The sequence below is a fragment of the Tyto alba genome, unplaced genomic scaffold (genome assembly GCF_018691265.1).
Source record: "Tyto alba isolate M040663 unplaced genomic scaffold, T.alba_DEE_v4.0 Super-Scaffold_21, whole genome shotgun sequence".
Classification (NCBI taxonomy): Eukaryota; Metazoa; Chordata; class Aves; order Strigiformes; family Tytonidae; genus Tyto; species Tyto alba.
In genome coordinates this window covers 1,044,525-1,063,701 of record NW_024881295.1, presented here as the reverse complement: position 1 = coordinate 1,063,701, position 19,177 = coordinate 1,044,525, and the positions used below count along the sequence as shown (strand labels likewise).

Here is a 19,177-nt window from a genome sequence, read left to right as displayed (position 1 = left end):
ACAATGGCTTCTCGCCCGTGGGGGACTCCCTTTCTGTGCGTGTGTATCGGCTGGGCTGACAGCAACAAGCCAGCGACCTGCCCAAAACCCAGAGCCCAGGATCTGCGAGGGCAGGGGGAGCACCCCGGGGCAGCAGGCAGCACCCTGGCTTTGGGGCTAGAAGCAAGCTCTGACTCTAGCTCTGTATTTCATCCCACTTGCCCGACGACTATAATCACTTTCCCCCACGTTCCTAATCATCTCTCCATCTGGATCCTGTCCAGATTCTAACTGAGAAACGAAATCACTGTTAATTAGGAGGTGATCAAAGGTGGGCCTGCCAAGGACTCATCCAGGCACGCAGCACCCCACTGTTACCCTGCAGGGGTTGGCTCAGGGCACCAGCTGGAGCTTGTTTCCCATCATGACTCAAGCGGGGAGGGGATACAGGGAAGTCAAGGGAGGCCCCTCTCTGTCATCTCCAAAAAATATTTACCAGTGTGACAGGTCAGTAGCTATTGCCCTGCCTTTGTACACCGGTAGGTGCCTGTGTCTTGTTTCCTTGCACTGGGGTAGGTGGGAAATTTGCTTTATGTGTCATAGGCCCTCGTTTCTACTTCTTCCAGATTTTGTAAATCCTGGGCTGTGAGATCCTCCCAACAAGCTTTTCATTTCCTTAGTGGAAGCGGCAATAGTTGGGAAGGCGGGGAAGGAGTTTATCTTCCTCAGGTAGACTATAGGCTCTGGCTGCTAATCCTTGAGATCTGTAAGGTTCTTTAGCAGAAAACAGCTCTCGTTTTCTCTGGAATCTGACCGGGTGATTCACACCTCCCGGTCACGTAGCAATAATAAACCCTTTTTTTTTTTTTTTAAAAAAGAAAAAAAAGTTATCACTTTTTGCAAAAGAAAAAAAGAAAAAAAAAATGTCAAATGGCCGAGGAAAGAAGCTTCAAAAAAAGGTGAAGTACCATTTTTCTGTGCCCCTGCAAAACAGGACTGCCTGTCCCAGCCTTGGGCTAGCCGCTGGAGAAGCAGCTTACTTTCCTTTGAGCCCCCTCCCCCGAAACACAGACCCCGCTCTGCAGCGCCGTCCCCCCCGCGCCCGGGCCGTGTTCACTTGCGGGGGGGGGGGCGTGGGGGGTGGAAGGTTTATCTGTTTGCAGGGACGGTTGTGATCTGCAATGCAGACACGCAGCGCCTCCGCATGCCCCGGGGCAGGCTCCCAGTTCCCGTCCATTCTTTGCATTTGGGTGGGGGCCGGTAAGGAGGCGGAGGTGGGGAGAAAAAGTGTTAAACGGGAGGGTGTCTGCCCAGCCCCGTTTAACTCACCAGGCGGTTCTGCTCGGGCCGCCTGGCCCTGAGGGGGAAACAAGGCTCCTGCCCCCCCCAGCAGGGACGAGCCTGTGGGCAGCAACGGCCTGACCCCCGCCGCGACACCTGGGAGGCGAATTGGGAACCGAGGCCTGGTGTCCCAGCCCTCCCCCACTCCCTGAATACCCCCCCCCCAAAGCCCCTCCCCTCCAATCAACGGACCTTTAACATGACAATGGCCGTGACAATCCCTTCTGGCCGTGGCCGGGCTGAGGAGGACATAAAGCATCCCCCCACCTCCGCCTAATGGGGTGCCTGCCCGCAGCCTCTGCCCTCAGCTCGCTGCCTGCTCGGGGGTGGGGGGGGCCCAGCCCGGTCATGAGCGCCCACCTGGCCATGCCGCCCTACCTGCCCTACCCCGGCGCGGTCAGGTACGGGGACTACTTCTGGCCCTCCCCGGGGAGCGCGGACGCCGTGCCCGCCGGAGAGGCCCCGCCGGCGGACGCCCTGCCCTTCCCCGCGGCGGAGAAGGCGCCCAGCCAGCCAGGTACGCGCCCCGGCGCGGCTGACCCTGCGGGAGCCATCGGGCCGGCCTCGGCTTGGGGGGGGGGGGGGGGGCTGTGTCCTTCTTGCGTCCCTCCCGTCCCGGGGAGCGGGGGGGGGCGATGCCGGTGCTGCCGGCGCTCCCCCCCCCCCGCCCCACGCCAGGGTGCGACGGGCGCTGCTGCGCCGGGGGCCCCGGTGGAAGCGCCGGGCGCGGGTGGGAGCGGGCCCTGCGCGGCCCCTGTGTCCCGGCGGGACGGGACGGGACGGGACGGAGGTGCGAACGGAGAGGGGTCCCGGTTCCGCTGCCCCGGGGGTGCCGGTGCCCGCTTCTCCGTGCTACGTTTCCTGCGGCTGTGGAGCCCCTGCAAGTCCCCAGGGCAACGGCGGTCTTAAAATTCTCCCAAGAAGCTGGACTTCGAAGTCTTGGGAGTATTTTCCACCCTGACCCTGTTCACTACAGTTCTCTCTTTTTTTTTTTTTTTTTTTTTTTTTTTTCTTCTCAGATGTCTCTCCGGCTTCCTCCAGCTCTGGGACACTCATCCAGTACACTCCCGACTCTGCCACTAGCCCCACCGCAGAGCGCCCATCTCCCCATCCTTCTTTCCAGAAGGTCAAGGAGGAAGGCGAGGGTGTGGTGAGGAAGGCCAAGAGCCGCACAGCCTTCTCCCAAGAGCAGCTGCAAATCCTACACCAGCGATTCCAGAGCCAGAAGTACCTCAGCCCCCAGCAGATCCGGGAGCTGGCTGCTGCCCTGGGGCTCACCTACAAGCAGGTGAACATATTGCTCTGACCAGTTGAGTCACATCCCTGGGGTGAAGTGGTAATGCGAGCAGATTTTTTTGGGGTGGTTTTTCTTCTTTCTTAGACCCCTGAGACGAGTTTCTTTCGTGGTCTCGTTTATGCCGTTGCTTATGTGAGAGAGCACAGAGTGTGAAAACTTATGACTCAGTCTTCCTCTTATGTTTGCTTCCAGCACTATCCACCCACTCCCTACAGGTGTTTGAAAGTGCATACAGAGCAGGGCTTTGCAGCGTCAAGATTACTGTTCTGTGTGGACACGTGCTGTCTCTGAATGTGAAAAGTCAGATACTGGCACTGCTTTGCTAGTTGCCTTTCTTAGAGTGGCACCTGGGTCTCTCCCTAGGGAAAGGGTTCTTGCCCTGCCCGTGTCTGACTAAAGGAATGACTCACTCCTGAGGCAGCTCTGATCCTGGCACGGCAGTGAGGTGCTGTTCCTGTACAAGCTGCATTTCTGCAGCTGTCTTGACCTGTCTTTCAGGTAGGGTTTTTGATGTCGTGAAAGATCCCATAGTGATCTGAGGAGCAAGAGTGTTAGTTTTCATGTTTCAGGTCTATGATTCCATGCCTAGCTGGGTCTGCTGCATATTGTTAACGGCTGAAATTATGTACAGTATTAGAAGCCAAGCAGAAACTGGATAATGCCCTATGTCTTTTCTCTATCACTTATAGGTGAAAACATGGTTTCAGAATCAACGGATGAAGTTTAAACGTTGCCAGAAGGAGAGCCAGTGGGTGGATAAGGGGGTGTATCTACCACAGGTGAGAGAATTCCCCCCCTTGCCCCATCACCACCAGTCACAGTTCCTCCAGTTTGTGGGCAGAAGTGCATCATGTCCAACCTGCTAATTCTAACAATGCACAAGACTGTTTCTTGTAATAAGGCTTACAGTGGCATCTATTTTAAACCTGCCCTGGCACCAAAAGAGCTTTGTCTCCAGTCCACTTATCTCACATGAGACTGAAAACAAAATAGCCAAAGAGGGCCAGCAAAGCTATTCATGCTTTTTTTTTTTTTCCCCCAGCACGGTGCTCCCATATATGCTGAGTTGGAGGTGACTGACTTAAGATCTTGTCATCTCTGGTATTATTAGTCTATAGTAAGGACAATGAGTATGAAAAAGATACTGTTGTTTGGCTTGGGGCAGGGGGTGGGGGAGAAAGGAGGACCCGTCCAAAAGACTGGGCACAGTTGGTGTGGCACGCTGCGTTACTGAACAGCCTTCTCTGTCTCTCCTAGAATGGGTTTCATCAGACTGCGTACCTGGATATAACCTCCACGTTTCACCAGGGCTTCCCTGTTGGTGCCAGCAGAAACCTTCAGGCTGTGACCAACATGCACCAGCCTTACGGCAGCGGCCAGACTTACGGGAGTGGGCAGAGCCTGTACTCGTTCATGGCTGTGGAGGATGAGGGGTTCTTTGGAAAAGGTGGGACAAGCTACAATACCCAGCAGGCCATGGGTTTATTAAGCCAGCAGATGAACTTCTATCACGGCTACCCTGCCGACATGGATTATGTCAACCTGGAGTCAGAAGACACCTACAGCTTTCAGAGCACCTCTGACAGTGCCATGCTGTTCTCAAGCTCTCCTGTACGGCACCAGTACCAGGCCCCCTGGCATCCCCTGGGTGGCTATGACTCTTAGGTCTGAAGTATTTTTTTTTTCTTCCTTCTGTTTTCTCTCATGGGGTTTCTAGGGTCTTGACTCAGGGATCCAGTTTCTATTCCTTTCCCTTGCCCTTCCTCCCCATCTCCTGTTTTAACCGTTGGTGGGGCTCAGTACCCTGCTGCCTTGAGCTAGTTTTCTGTTTAAAGGCACCTGCTGTCTGTTCACAGCTAACCCTTGGCAGGGGTGGTTTGTGTGTGGATAGACTAAACTTAATTCATGGAGAGGAATGTGCAATGCCACAGCCAGGAGCAGCAGGGGTGGTAAAGGTCTGTATTTGCTATCCCAAGTCCGCTGCCTCTATAGCAGGTGATTTCTAATCCCTGCCTTTGTGTGTCTTGCAGCAGACCTTTGCTGGAGAAGAAAAGTCTGTACTTCAGCATAATTCTGCTAGAAATACCCTGTTGTAGTCCAGAACCTTTCCTGCTGTCTTGCTTACTTTTGCTACCTCAGTTAGCTAATTGCTAACTCTTCATCTGCATTGTCTCCTCCCTCACTGAAAAGCTATGTGAGATCATCAGATTTCAGATGACTTGATCCAGTTACTTTCAGCAACTCCTCCTGGAGGGGTCAGCGCCCGTCTGCCCCATGCCTGTGGTCCTCCTGAGTACACAGGGCAGTTCAGAGGGGAGAAAGTGCAGTAGAGTATTGTCCATATCTTACATGGAAACTTCAGTTTCCAAAGCTGCTAACCTACCTTGTGCCTCTTGGCTCATTCAGGATGGTGTCTCTGGAACTGTCTCCACGCAGTTTAGATCTTGCCTTTCTACATCTATCTGCCGAGAGACTGTTTGCTTGTCCCAACCTGTGAGTTGCAGCAGAGGGTAGCCCAGGGTGCCACTGTTGGAAGTGTGAGGAGTGTCTGCGTGTAGTCATCTTTGGAGTGGTGAGAACAGTCTGCTTATCCATACGTGATGGTCCCATAGCACTTCACAAACACAGCACTGCTACAGTGCAGCTTTCTCTGGGGTAGAAGCACACAGCTAAGTAAAGGACTTTGTTATTTTACAGGTGATGTTTAAAGTCACTTATCCTGGAACCTGGATGTTGCAAGTGGGGAGTCCTGGTGGGTCCCAGCGGAATTGTCATAAGGGCCTAGAGCAGGATGGTTCCCCACGCTTGTCTAATCTCAGTGTTAAGAGTGTAAACTCGTAGGATTTTGGTCCCTTCCCCAGGGCCTTGTTGAATCTCTTGTTATTCTGCTGAAAAGGGCACTGGGTGCCTCATCTGACATAAGTACCCAAGCTCTAGGGGAGGAGAAAGTTTGGAGAAACCTAGTTCGATAAAATGAGGAAAATACTAATTAAAGCTTTCCATTTCATTTTTTAAAATAATTGAATCATCCTTTCCAGTATGGAGAAACCAAAAGTCAGTTCCAATTTATGTGAAGTTTATCTTTTTACAAGATGTGGAATTGCAGAGTCTGGTCTGCCACTGTCCAAGAATACAAAATGGCGTGAGCCGGCAAGAGTAAATGGGATGGTAAAAGCATAAATATTTCTGTGGTTAGTGCACAATTTTTACTGCAGTCTTGTCTTCAAATATTTGCACAAGGGGTTGTGCAAAGGAGGCAAATGTGTTGTTCCAGAATAGTTTTTCATAGTGTGCATGTTTTATACTATGTTCATGTTGTCTTTTATGACTTTGTTTCTGTTTAATGTTCTTACAAATTTGTTTGAATTTAAATAAATTACTTTATTTTAATGTTGAAGCAGCGTTGCTAGCTTGCATATGAACTGCCTGCTACAAGAATGGTTAATCTGCAGAGGTTAGACCAGCAGTACTGAGCAAAGGAGGAAAAAAGTAACCGTACTGTGTTTCTCCCAGAAGTGGGATCAAGCACCTGCTTAAAAAGGAGTAGGTCACAAGTCCATCAGGCCTGTTTTTAACATGCAGGTGTGTTTGCCTAGTGCTCAGGACAGGCTCCAGGAGTGGGCAACTGTAGGGCTAGCTGCTGGCTTGCAGGAATGCGTAGCCCCATAACATGTTTGTATTAGTCCTTAGACCGCAATACTTGAAAATAACTATTTCATTTTCAGGGTAGGAGCAAAAGAAAGTGTCCTTTGAGTCTGTGGCCAACTGCAGCTGCCTCAGAGGATCACATTGAGGCTACAGCTCTCTTGGGGTTCTTGTGGTACCCTCAAATGGCAGCAGAAGTTTGTGCATAGGTAACTGATTCCTGCCTTCAGCACTGAAACAAAAACTTACTTCCCTACTTTGCCCCAAGACTGCCTTTGTCTCCTGTTAGCAGCTGGGAGCAACATTTAAAAGGTACTGAAACACTTGAGGCAGACACATTGGGACTGAAGCAGTGCATCAGCAGACACCAATTTAAAGACTCCATGAGCCTCTCTGCTCAGTGAGCTTTGGTTCATCAGACCCTTGCTTTCCTTATATCCATGTTAGTTTGAACACCTGTGTAACTTGCATGCAGCCAAGGGCTGCAAGTGCCCATGGGCAGCAGCACTAAGGGAACAAGGTGGCTGGCTGTTCAATCGCTGATGCTACTGCTCTATCAGCAGAACCAAGCTCCTATTAATACTCATAGTTTAAACTAGCAAAAATAATCTGTTTGGGTTTAATCCCAGGCTCTTTACACTACAGTATGCCACTAACGCTTTTCATCTGTCTGAAAGGGGTGTTCAGTAGATACTGAGCACAGTTAGCTAAACTGACAGGTGACTGTTCAGGCTCAAACTGTCACAGGCCCTTTAACCAGAATCTGCTTGTGTGGGTGCCAAAGCATGTCCACTTTCCTTTTGCAATACTGCTCAGCTTCTGAGGGTGAGGTGGAGTAAGTGCAGGAAAGAGAGGGAGTGAAAGTTTGAGCCTGTAGAGGAGGAAGAAAGGCTAAGTTGCCCATGTGTGGACTGCCAACCTTCAGCAGCTGAAAAAGGTAAATCTGGCCTGGAAGAGGGGGAAATTCCAGGTTCGTGGTATTTCCTGTATTACAGAAGAGAGATCTTTTTTCATCCTGGCCTGAGACTCGTGTCCCAACATGAGTTTGGATGAATTCTGGGTAATGCTCTGGTAGTAGTGTTAATTTCAACAATTCTTTTGAAAAAACAAAGCTGAACTGTGTATCTATAAAAGTCATAGATACTAAAGTCTTGCCTTTCAGCTTTAAAATTAGAAGCTTTTTTTTTTTTTTTTTTTTTTAATGCAGACTTAAATTCAAATATACAAGGTGTATAGCCATTTCCAGAATGATTGCATAGGATGCTTGCTATAGATTGCCTGTGTTGCTTGGGTGTGTTTCTCTCCCATGTTTCTGCCTATAGGGTAAGGATGTAGCCAGAGCTCTGCTGGTGTCTCTCCTACAGAAACAGATATTGTTGCTAAAATAGCCCTGGGGCTGAGCTCTGCCTGCTGTGGGTTTTGTTACTGCATTTACCATGAGAGCGTTCTGCAGAAATAGAGGGTTCCTTCACGGGTGTGTGACTCCCCTGGTTGTTCTGGCTGGGTTGCATGAAGGTTTGGCAAGCACACGTAGTTGTAGGGCTGGAGGGAACATGCAGAGTGGCTGTTGGAATTTTGGCAGGTGGGCTGGAAAGGACTGCTAGGAGCTCAGGAAGAGTTTCTAGAAGCTATGGAATTAAGCAGGACTCTGCTTTTCCACAGTGCTGGAGCTCTCTGTTACCTTGACATTCCTGAGTCACATCACCATGTGAAACAGATGCACAGGTAGTTGCAGCACTACTACCAAAACTGGTGCAACTAATCCCTCCAGACACATACTTCCAAAGGGGTTTATATCAGTTCCTCAGAGGCAGTAAGTGCATGTCAGCAAAAGCCCTTTCTGTTGGGATACATTACATCTCTGTTAGGACTGCTGCTTCTTGTGACTGTGCTGTGTAACAGTGATTTCTGCACATTGCAAACTTGATTTTCCTTGCCAGGAAATCTTTTTAGGATTAAGCTGTAAACCCATATGGAGCTCTTTATATGTTTTATAGTTTCTGTGAATACACTACACTTTCACAGTACCTCTGCACTGTCAAGACTCCAGTTTGTCAATGCTGCAGGTATATTTCCAGTAATGCAGAGAATAAACAGAGGAAATAAGATCTAGTACAGACTGTGTAGACCAGGGTTTATTCTCTAGTTAACTGGGTCCCAGTGTTTGCTGTCCCATAGGCAAAATACCAAGCAAGTACAGTGGTGCAAGCAACTTCATTCTTTGCTCTCTGTGTCAACATGTCCTGCACTGGTGTTTTACAAGCTACGTGTTTCTTCTGAGTGGCCCATGAGCAAGGGCTCACGCTCGTTGTCTCTACAGTGCAGATAAAAGGCATGATCTTTACTTTAACAGGCTCTTCCCTATAGACATGTGTAAACGTTATATTTAGTTATCTAACTACTCTGCATGACTCAAATGCTGAGCTAACAGGGTTTTGGAAATTTTCAGTAAAGTATTACCACACATCTCTTGCTTGGCCAATAATCAGAGGCCAACAGCCATTGGCTGATTCTGAGCAGTCAAGAGGCATGAAGGAACCAAAATCACGATATTGGTCTTAGACAGAAAAAAAAAAAAAAAGAAAAAAAGAAAAAAAGTTTTTCCTTTCCTGTGAGATCCATGTTGTTTTTATGCTGTCCACAAATTTGAAAAGCACCCTCAGATCATATCTGCGAATCTCTTTCATAGCCAGGCTAGAATTAATTTCTTACATTTAATGGAAATCCATCTGCTCACAGACAGGGTGTGTCTCTAGCAGTCTGAATCACTAAATTTTTTACAAATTACTATCAGGACTGCTGCCTTGGGTGAGCCCCAAGCTCCATCCAAGTCATTGCTTAAATACAAGGGAAAAAAACAGAAGAGAAAGCAAGTTCCCAGTGTCCCTCTGTTTGGTGGTGGCTGAAGGACTGCCTATAATAGGAGCTGCATTCCTGCTGTTATTACACAGGGCACTGGAAATGCATCTCCTGGTACAGCAGACATCAATGAACTCCCTTCCTGGAAGTTGCTTACTTGCCTGTGAGAATTGCTGCAGGCTTTCAGTCTCCAGAACCACCTCTGTGGCAATAAGCTCTGTCTTGGAATGATGGCCTCTGACAAATTTTATGGGTCTCTTGAGGAAACTACAAGATTTGGTAGTGTGTGGTAGCCCACTTTTGCTGTGAAGGTGGGGAGGTCATGACTGTTGCTCTTATAGCTAGCATCCTTCTTGCAAGCCAGCTCAGAGACTTCACGGCAAGATCCTGCCTGTCCTGAAGCATCCCTGAAGAAACAGGGACTCGTGTTCCAGAGAATTATTTGTGAGGAGCAGTCACAAGCTCAACTTTTTCACCTATTGCAGCCTTTAATAGGGTGGCATGGAAAGTTTTCAGATGACATACAGGTTAGTAGCAGCACTGTTGGTTCCAAAGGGGTTGAAAAAACTCCTCGCACTCATGTGAGAGCCCTGATATTTGCTGCTACTGTAGTCCATCTTCAGACGTTAACCAGAACCTTTTTGGTTAAGCTAACTCAATCGATGCCCACCCCTCTGATGGCGCAGTGGTTGCAAAAACATGTCTTTCCCAAGCTTAGGTACTTGCTGGGTGAAGGACAGGTGTGTATGGGGCCGTGCTTTAAAATGGATATCCAAAATTATGTGACTTAGAAATCTGCTCTCCAAAAGGCCTTATTTTTCCCCAAATCATGCTGGCCATACAGTTTACAGTATGGCTTTAGAAACAGTGCAGCTGAACAACCAAAGGGTCAAGGAGTGGCTGCGTGAGGGAGCAGGGGTAGGAATAAACAGCTGTGAGGCACAGGGTCATAAACCAGTTTTGCCAACAGGAGACCATGCCTCTTATTACTCCAGTCACATGCATCAATTGCCTTCATTTTATGCTTTTTTTTTCTTTAACAGCAACAACTACTTCATTGCTTTAAGATAAAGTCATTGTCATCATTAAAGAGTGATAGAAAACCTGTGACACGTGGAACTGGTACTCTGTTATTAAATATACCTTGATACACACATCTGGTTTTAGGTACTTAGACACTTATATAGTATTAAATTTAGAAATGACTGTACTTCTATGTTTTAGCCAATCCCAGTATTAAATATTGCTGGTTGCAGGAAATTCTTAAGGTGGGTGGTAGTTACCTCATCCTTTGACTCTAGATATCTGGCATTGCCAAGAGTCACGAAGTTGATCCACTAACACACAGAAAAATCTGTGTTTCTAGTTTCAGAGACAAATCAGTGACAACAATGTCATACGGTTGCTATGGCTATTTATGCTCCATCTGGATTTCATATTGCAGTGCTCTATTATAGTAGAAAAAAAGGTACAGAGAAATACATAATCCATCTTAAAAAATATTGTTTGCCAAATTGTGTGTACTGTTTGGTTTTCTTGAGAGGAGGCACAAAAAGATACAGATTAGAACAAAGGGCTTATTTATTATTTTGATGCTTATATGATCATCTCACCAGCCTTTCTGCAAGTTGTCACATCTCTCTTCACTAAACACTTCATCAATTCTCTACTTTGCTGCTGACCTACAGAACTGCTGATCTAACCATCAGATGGGTGCCTGGCGTGTGACAATAACTTCTCCAACTTCAGTGAATGGTATGTGACCAGCATCTCTCCATACAGCCCACGGCTTCACAGATTATGTATACACAACTGTACAGTGATGTGTATAAATGAGATCCCCAAAGGAATCTGTGCTTCCTGAGACAAGTTACAAGATCCATAATTTAGAAGATCCAGGGGATGATCTAGATAGCCAGATCTTGGGTCTTGCTATGAGGGAACTTGGTTGTGCATGCCAAGAAAGGGGGGAGAGTGTGTGTATGTGTGTGTGTGTGCATGCATGTTTAAGGACATACTGTATGTACACATATCAGCAAAGAGGTATCTGCATGGCTGTGTGTCTGCGTATGCTTGCAGGCACATATTTGGATGCCAAAACAGGTTCCAGCTACGTGATGCCCCTGAGTTGGAGAGCACATGAATAGCAAAAGGAGAAGTGAGAACGACATTTGATTCCGGGCTGCCCTAGTACCCCACATCCACAATGCTTAGGAGTGATAGAGATGGTGGCCAGCAGTGGCTGGGAAAGTAGCCCCCATGGTGGCCGAGTGGTGAAAGTTGCAGCTGTCACCTGTCTTTGTGCCTGGATATTCCACACTGCCAGGACAGCTGTGGTAAAAGTCTACTTTGTGCTGTGCAATGAAGCCCACTGTCTGCTGGACACTGCAGGTGCCCCCGCCTTTACCAAAGACTCCTCCATCCTCGCTGGTCACAATTGTGTAAGTGTTCTGCCCTACTCCATAGTGCTGATGGGGGGGAGGCACAGTTGGGATGCTGCTGGCTGCAGTGATCGGGTAGCCCTTGTGGAATTTGGGGTGCACATCCAGGTAAGTACTTGGCTGGAAGCCACTCTGAAAACGAAAGACAGTGAGTCAGATCACATAGCTTCTCCCCTCGTGTCCAAGGCCTGACATGAACTGGGGCACTGTCCCTTCACATCTCATGTTGTCTCTTGAGCAGCAGCAGTGACATGGAAGGACAAGAACAACCATATCCACCCCCATAGCTCAGGGATAGATACATAATAATATATATATATATATGTATGAGGAAAACAGCTTTTCTCTGGAAGCATTTCAGTGGCACAGTCAGCACATTGCTAGGCTACCCAGAGAACATGGAGGGCCATGCCAAGTCTGTGCCTCTGTGCTGAGCAAGCCAGAAGGCAGGGTACACTGGTATTTGGAATGCTTAAGTTGCCCCCACGGAGGAAATATATCACAGGACTTATCTGCCCAGCTAGAAGGCCCATGCTGAGCCACATGCTGTGTTCTTACTTGCGTGAGGCACTGAGCCCGTTCACTCCACAGGCTATGCTTCTGGCACCTTTTCAGCTTCATCCTCCGGTTCTGGAACCAAGTCTTCACCTGGGTGAGGAAGGGAGAGCAGAGAAAACATCAGCAAAGGAGAGGGAAGAGCGAGTGTTATCAGATTGACAAGCAGGAAGAACCAGGGTGAGAGTGGCCAGATGGCATAGATACATGGGCAGCAGCAGATAAAGGCCTTTCAGAGCTTCCCGGTGTTGTGGCCAAGGGGAGATGCCTGTCTCGCAGCCTCAGCAGGTGGCTAGTGCATCTGCATGGTGGGGGGAGGAGGTGGCATTGTGTCCACCAGACACTCATAGCTGTGACAAGTTGACTCGTTTCAGTCATGGAGATGAAAGACGGGTGGAAATTAGACCCGCCCAGGTCTCTACAAGCCCCCTGCGCTACAGGCAAGCTTCTACGATACCGTTTCTGCACACATATGAGCGGAGAAAGGAGTCTTGCTCCTTGTACCCAGCAGTTCCCAAATTCAAAGCTCCTTGTTGGGGTGAATTGCAGAAGCGTTTCCCCCCAGGGCTGTGTCTGCACTCTGACAACAGCCTTTGCAGGGATGTGGACTGAAGGAAGGAGCAGATTGTCCCACCCGTCTTGTTTTCCTGTGTGTGTGCACGCACCTACAGTGCATATATAACCTTTTTAGTCCTAGGGCATGAAGGGACATCCAGGCCATCAAGCCCAGCTCTCAGGTCGAAATTCCAGGCAGGTTTTGGACTTGTAACTGCAAGCACTTCTGCCTCGTTGCCCAGCCCCCTCTGCTTTAGGAAGGTATCATTTGAGCCAGCACCAGTTTACTACAGACAACCTCCCTGGAGATCAGCAGAGTTCCTGAAGGGCCGCAATGCAAGGACCTAGCAGTACCCACACGGAGCAGGGAGCGGGTGCCAGACAGACAGGCAGTGCTGCTTGTGGGACGTTTTTAGATACTGGACAAGATCAGCCCTGGGAAATATTAGGAATAGCTTTCGGCATGTTGCAGCTCTGGGATTCAGGGAACTGATACGTGCCGGGGTTTCTGTGAAGTTCACCAGTGCAGAGGCAGAGGCTCTCCAGGGTAGAGGCTGTTTGTGGCAAACAACATATTCATCACTGTGTTTCTACTACACAGTGTTGGCATTCTACTCTATTCTACTACAAGTGTTGGCAACAGTACCCTTAACTGACCCCTCACTGAGGAGGCCCCAGCGAGGTGCCACCGACTCTCCTCTACCCCAGAAGTGCTGCTGATCTCCAGGCATGGATAAGCAGGGGAACAACTGTTAGCTGGCACCTTAGCCTCTACTCTCTGCTGGGGACCCATCTTTCCATCCTGTCACCGCCTTATGCGATCATTCAGCCTCTGTGTGACAGATACACCATGGCTCAAAGTCTCCATGTTCACCTGCTTGTAGGTGAGCCCCAGGGCAGCAGCCAGCTCCCGGATCTGCTGGGGGCTGAGGTACTTCTGGCTCTGGAATCGCTGGTGCAGGGTTTGCAGCTGCTCCTTGGAGAAAGCCGTGCGGCTCTTGGCCTTCCTCAGCCCCTCTGTGACATCTTCTCTGTCCTTCTGAGACTTATCTGCACACTGTGGGGACAAGGATGCCGAATGTGGACTGGTGGCTGAATCTGGTGTGAATTGGCTGAAATTCCCAGAACTAGATGAAGCAGGGGATACTTCTAGAAATAAAAAGACAATGGGAAAAGGCATACAAGACATAATGCACAGCTGTGTGGGTATAAGCGTGCTACCGGTCTGCTGTATGTAGAGCTCTCCTTGCCTACCAGACAGGGGATCTCTTGAAGCAAAGGCCTGTGTCACCCTTCTTCCTTCATGGTTCTGTAGGCACAGACAAGCCCACTGACAGCGAGCAGCTTCCCAGCTCAGCCCTCCGGGATGCCCGTGTCTCCCTTTCGCCAGGTGGGGCAGGGAAAGGAGAACGGTGCACGCTGGCTTACAGTGTTACTATCCTCCCAGTAATATTTTGGCCTCAGTGTGGCGTAAAAAGTCCTAGTCATGACTTTGACTTTTTTTTTAGCATAGCTTTGGGTTGGTGACTGGGCTGCCTGAAACTGTTACAATTTACAAATACCCTAATGAAATAGCTTGAATCTTAGAATATTATTTTGATTTTTGGTTATATGAGTGATATAGAGTTACAGTAGTTATGAGAACATAGGATATGTTAAGATCTTAGGAATGAGCAACTAGTATTGTGTTTGCCTCGATTACTGTGGAAATAGTTATGGACTCTGAATTAAAACAATGGGTACCAGAAGAAACTGGCCTTGGTTTGGGAGATCAGCCAAAGGATGAAATGCGCATGCAGAAGGATGGAGTTCAAACAGCAGACACAGTGAGGAAGACTGTTGATGACCACCAGAGGACCCCCGTCCAACATAGCTGCACATGCGTTAGAGACATTTGCATATGATAATGATTTCCAGGAAATATCATGAATATGATAATGATTTCCAGGAAATATCATGAATATGCTAATCACTACCCTCCCCTCTTTGATTTTAATATCAAGGATTACAATCAGTGAGGTTATCGAATGATTACTTAGAATAGAAGTATGGATAAGGTGAGGTAACTGATAAAGCCGATCATTACAAAGATCAAATTAAGAAGTGAGCACTCTATGTGGTTTTGAACCTTATGTAACAATGACTCTGCTAAAAAAGTGTATAAATATGTTGTGCTTTGTGCTTGTTGGTAAACACATCCTTGGTAGAGCTATCCCTCATGTTCCCCAGTGCTGGAATAAAGGAGTGCCTGCTTATCTACTTTGTCTAGGTGAGTTTTCTTCGTGATAGCAACTGCTAACAAAACTGCCTGCCAAGCAATCTCAAGAGACTTGATAGACAGTGGCAAAGCAACCTGTGACCAGGGTGTATGGTGAGCAGTTGATGCTTACAATGATGGGGCAGCAGGTGGAGAGCATCAGTCAGGCCTTGGATGTGGGCTCACTCCTGTTTGCCAGCAGCTCCCCCACCACAGACCATCCCACTGCTGGAGACACATGTATAAATGGAGGGACCTATTTGGCTGACGGAGGCTTTTGGTGAAAGGAGAATGAAGGAGAGAAATTTAACATGGAAGTGGGAAGGGAGAGAGGAAAGGTGGATGTGTGGAACAGGTGAGAAGAACCAGTAATCCTGTACCAGGGGCATGGGGGACAAAATTCAAGAGTGCAGAGGAAGGTGTCCAAGCCCCTACTCATTTGTTTTGGTACATGTCTTAAAGGTTCTCTGTTGAGGACAAAGTAAAGATAAAGATCAAAAGGAAAAACTTCCTAAACAATCTGGGCTGCTAGTCCAGACAAAAGCTGCTAAAATGCAAAATGCAAAGTCATTCAGTCTGCCTGAAAAAGAAAATGCTAACAAGATTACTCCAGCATCTTTGTGTCAGGTGCCTGGTTGCTGGGGTCCGTGAGAGTCTGAGACCTTCTCAGGCCAGCCCTGACTTAAAGGCTGCAATGACAGTCTCTCCCTTTCCCCATAACTGCAAAGATAAATCTGTCCATCCCTCCTTCCTCCAGCTACTCCACTGAAAACCCTTCTTCATGGTCCATCCCCTCTCCTACTGGCGTTTCAGGAGAGCATGTGCGCAGTGAATGAGGCAGTGCCATTTTCAGTACACACCTTCTGCCTACTGAGCTTAACCACTAGCTCCCAATCTCATTCCTAACCACCCGGAGAGCTGTGACTGAAGCCCACTGAGATACCCTCCTCAACCTCCCAAACATATGTCCAATGCAAAGTACTGATGCCCTCCTGAGGAGTGGGCTTCCCATCCACTCTACCAAACCCTTCCTTCTTCTGTCCTAAACTGAGAGGCTACTAAGCAATCACTCAAAATCTTGAGGTGTTGGTGGGCCTCAGAAAGGTGACCGTGTCTGTGGTACCTTTTCCCTTGTTACCCTCCTGAGGGAGGCAAACCTGTCTTTGTGGTGCCTGCCACTCCGGGGTTGACTGCTCTTGCAGGCTTGCTCTTGGCTATTTCCTATCCCTAGGAGATGATAACCACTCAGAGCATGGGCTGTGTGAAGAGGCAGGTGTGTGGTGGGGCAGGTTTCTAGTGCTGGGGAGCAGGGCCATGAAGATTACGAAGGGATTCTGCCTACAAGGAGAAAGGAGCTGTCAACAGAAGAGGTGCAAGGGCCTGAGGTGTTATGTGCATGGGGGTAGACTGCAGAGCCTGAGAGGATGCTGAACATCTGTGACCTGGATGCACAGGAAGATACAATTTCATCTGGATCCAGAGGATGCTTGACTTCTGCAGGCTGTGCAGTAAAAACCTTATAGGTAGGAAATGAGCATGCTGAGAATGTGGGCTGGGAAAGCAGAAAAGTCTTCTGTTACACAGGAACCACAGCAAGACATCATAGAAATAAAGCTGCCACACGTTCTGCTCAGCTTGTCATCCCAAACCCCCATGTAATTTTCCACCTGCATCTTGAGCTCAAGACAAAGGCAGTCCCTCTCCCATGGTAGTGAAGGAAAGAGGAAGCAAGAAACGCAAGCAGCAGCGCAACAGACATAAACGTGAAAACCTAAAGCAGACCCACTCCCACGAGCCCTTGATATCTGTAGGCCTTTGCTTCCATGACTGGGCTCTCTGTAGAGAGAGGCACCAGAGGAAAGTGTCTGAAGATGGGTTTTAAGTCTCTGTACCAGGCACACTGGGGGCATGAATGAGTCGATCTGCCTGCTGCCTCTGTGGAGCAGGCAGCATGCAAAGAACCTAAGCCTTTCCCCAGACAACATGGCAAGTACACCTGTGCCAAGTACCCACTAGTCAGTATGCCCGAGCTTGTAGCTCTCTATAGCATCTGACAGCTTGAAACCATACTCCAAAAGCTCACTCTCCTCCCATCCATTAACCTTACAGGGCTGCTACCCTGATGACCTGCTTTCATCAGCTGTTCCGTTGCCACTCACTAGAGTGGGAGAGGAATGTTAGGAATAGAAAACGCCACCACAGTGGGGCCTGGAACTTTTTTTGCAAAAAGGGAATGGCAAGGCAACAAGAGCATGGAAAGGAGAGGGAAACGGAGAGAGGAAAATGGCAAACTAAAAGAAGCAGAGAGTAACAATGCTGGATTTAAAAGGGAGCAGATTTCCCAGCATAGCGATTCAGAGCATGCCTTGGCTCGAGTTTAATGAGTGAATGAAGGGTGCAAGGAGTTTGTAAGGGGATAAGGGATGCCACAAGCAGAACTACCTTCAGGATTTGTTTCTCTCCATAGCACACATGACACCATTTGACCAAAAGGAGGCCCAGACATTCCTGCCCCGAGAACTATGAAATTTCATGAGACCATGTTGTCACACTGCCCTTCAGCCTGGGTCACAGACCTGACAGTGCCTGGACCCTCGCAGGCCCTATTGGGGTATAGGAATCCGGTTCACAATCAACAAAGAAAAGTAGCACGGAAAGGTGGTGTGACTGCCCAAGGTCACCCATCCGCCTTCCCTACTAGATCACACTTTGCCCAGCTCACACATTAGGAAACTAAGGCAGGGAAAGAGAAAAATTTGCTCAAGGTCTTTAAGCGAGCAGCTGACCCGGGAGCACAGGTATCCTGGAGATCAGTTCTAGGACTGAGCTGAAATGCCTTACCTGCTGTCTGCCTTTTCCCTCCTGCCTCTGGAGACTGACTGGCTTCTGCTGGCCCAGCCGAAGCAGGGGCATGTTCTGCCTCCTCCACCGAGTTCCAGTAAAGCTCCAGGTACCCCATGCCGGTCCTGCTGGGGTAAGCCTGGTAGGGGGGCAGAGCCAACTGTGCACACATGGCAGGCGGGTGAAGGGGTGGTTCCCCCACCTTTTAATAGATGTCACCTTCACTTGGGGGGAAGATCTCACCAGGGAGCTGAGGTAGCCCTGGAGTATAGACAGGCGGTTACCTTTATAGCTGGCTATACCCTGTCTGGGACTGCAATATTCACCATCATCTGCTCCTTGAGGCTCTTTGTCATGTTAAAGAGTCTGACTGGTGGGGTGGGGACAGAGCAGGGTGGAGGGGGGGGATAAAAAGCCACACATGGCATCAGGGCTAAAGTATGTCGCCTCTGAATTCTTCCCATTCTGCAGGTTACTCCTCTGTCACACCTGAGCAGCGGTCTGATCCAGTGCCCCAGGAAGCCTCCTACTGCTTGCTTCTTTGGGCTCAGCTAAAATCGTCCTGTCACAAAATAATCCGGTGAGCACAGATGTCCTGCAGAAGACAGCTGTACACTGCATTGAGAGAACAAATCCCAACCACTCTCCACTACATGGGAGTGGACAGGAGGTAGATCTGGTGCTAAGGTGCCTCAGTACCATGCTGGGCAAACCCAAGCCCTGGCTCCAGGTTATGGGGAGGGTTCTGAGACCTTTTCTTTGTGGCTTGTGTCACATTGACACCCCCCACAACACCCACACAAACGTGCACCACACCCTGCCCACCTGGCAGCACTTCCCACTCTTGGTGCAGATGTCAGAGATGGAGCAAGGGGGAAAAACAAGTAAGACCTGGTGGCTAAAAACTACTTTTTTTTTTTTTTTTTTTTCCCACTGAAAAGGAATTTCCTTTACACAGGCATTTGAAGGAGCCAGATGAGTTTGGCCCATCTTTCACATCTCTGCCAGAGCAAAGTCACAAACACTGGACAAATCACGTCCAATGCCAGATCTCATTTTGCAGAGCAGACTCAAAACCTCAGCTGTCTGGTCTACGGTGGGACAATCAGCAGAGACATTTTCACTATGGAGGTAGGAAAAGATTTAGTGCAGGTAAGGGCCACGGCTAACAGATTTGCTCTCCCGTGGGCTTTCAAAGTCACATCCTTTCATTTGTGTAGTCTTGGCTGTGGCCTTTGCCACTCCGTTTCAGGCCGATTGCACTAAAGAAGATGAAGAGTTTCCTTTAAGGCAGCATTAGCTGATGTTTACTGACATATGGCCCACCCAAGGGAGACAGGCACCTGCAGAGCTATTCATTAAATAGCTAGAGGTAAGTGAATGAGCCACAGAATTCAGCTATGGGCC

At 48.8% G+C, this 19,177-nt stretch overlaps 2 protein-coding genes across 2 annotated transcripts; one reads left to right on the top strand and one right to left on the bottom strand.

The window, feature by feature from the left end:
- Positions 1 to 1,560: 1,560 nt before the first annotated feature.
- Positions 1,561 to 5,833, top strand: LOC104365590 (homeobox protein NANOG). The gene is made up of 4 exons (XM_042795431.1): positions 1,561 to 1,837; positions 2,340 to 2,608; positions 3,307 to 3,396; positions 3,875 to 5,833. The coding sequence occupies exons 1-4, from the start codon at positions 1,597 to 1,599 to the stop codon at positions 4,280 to 4,282; spliced, it is 1,008 nt and encodes a 335-aa protein (XP_042651365.1). The 5' UTR covers positions 1,561 to 1,596; the 3' UTR covers positions 4,283 to 5,833.
- A 5,498-nt stretch (positions 5,834 to 11,331) lies between these two features.
- On the bottom strand, positions 11,332 to 17,942 carry LOC104365581 (homeobox protein NANOG). Its single transcript, XM_009972401.3, has 4 exons — positions 17,771 to 17,942; positions 13,547 to 13,821; positions 12,121 to 12,210; positions 11,332 to 11,694 (listed from the first exon to the last, which is right to left on the bottom strand). The coding sequence occupies exons 1-4, from the start codon at positions 17,940 to 17,942 to the stop codon at positions 11,332 to 11,334; spliced, it is 900 nt and encodes a 299-aa protein (XP_009970703.3).
- Positions 17,943 to 19,177: the final 1,235 nt, after the last annotated feature.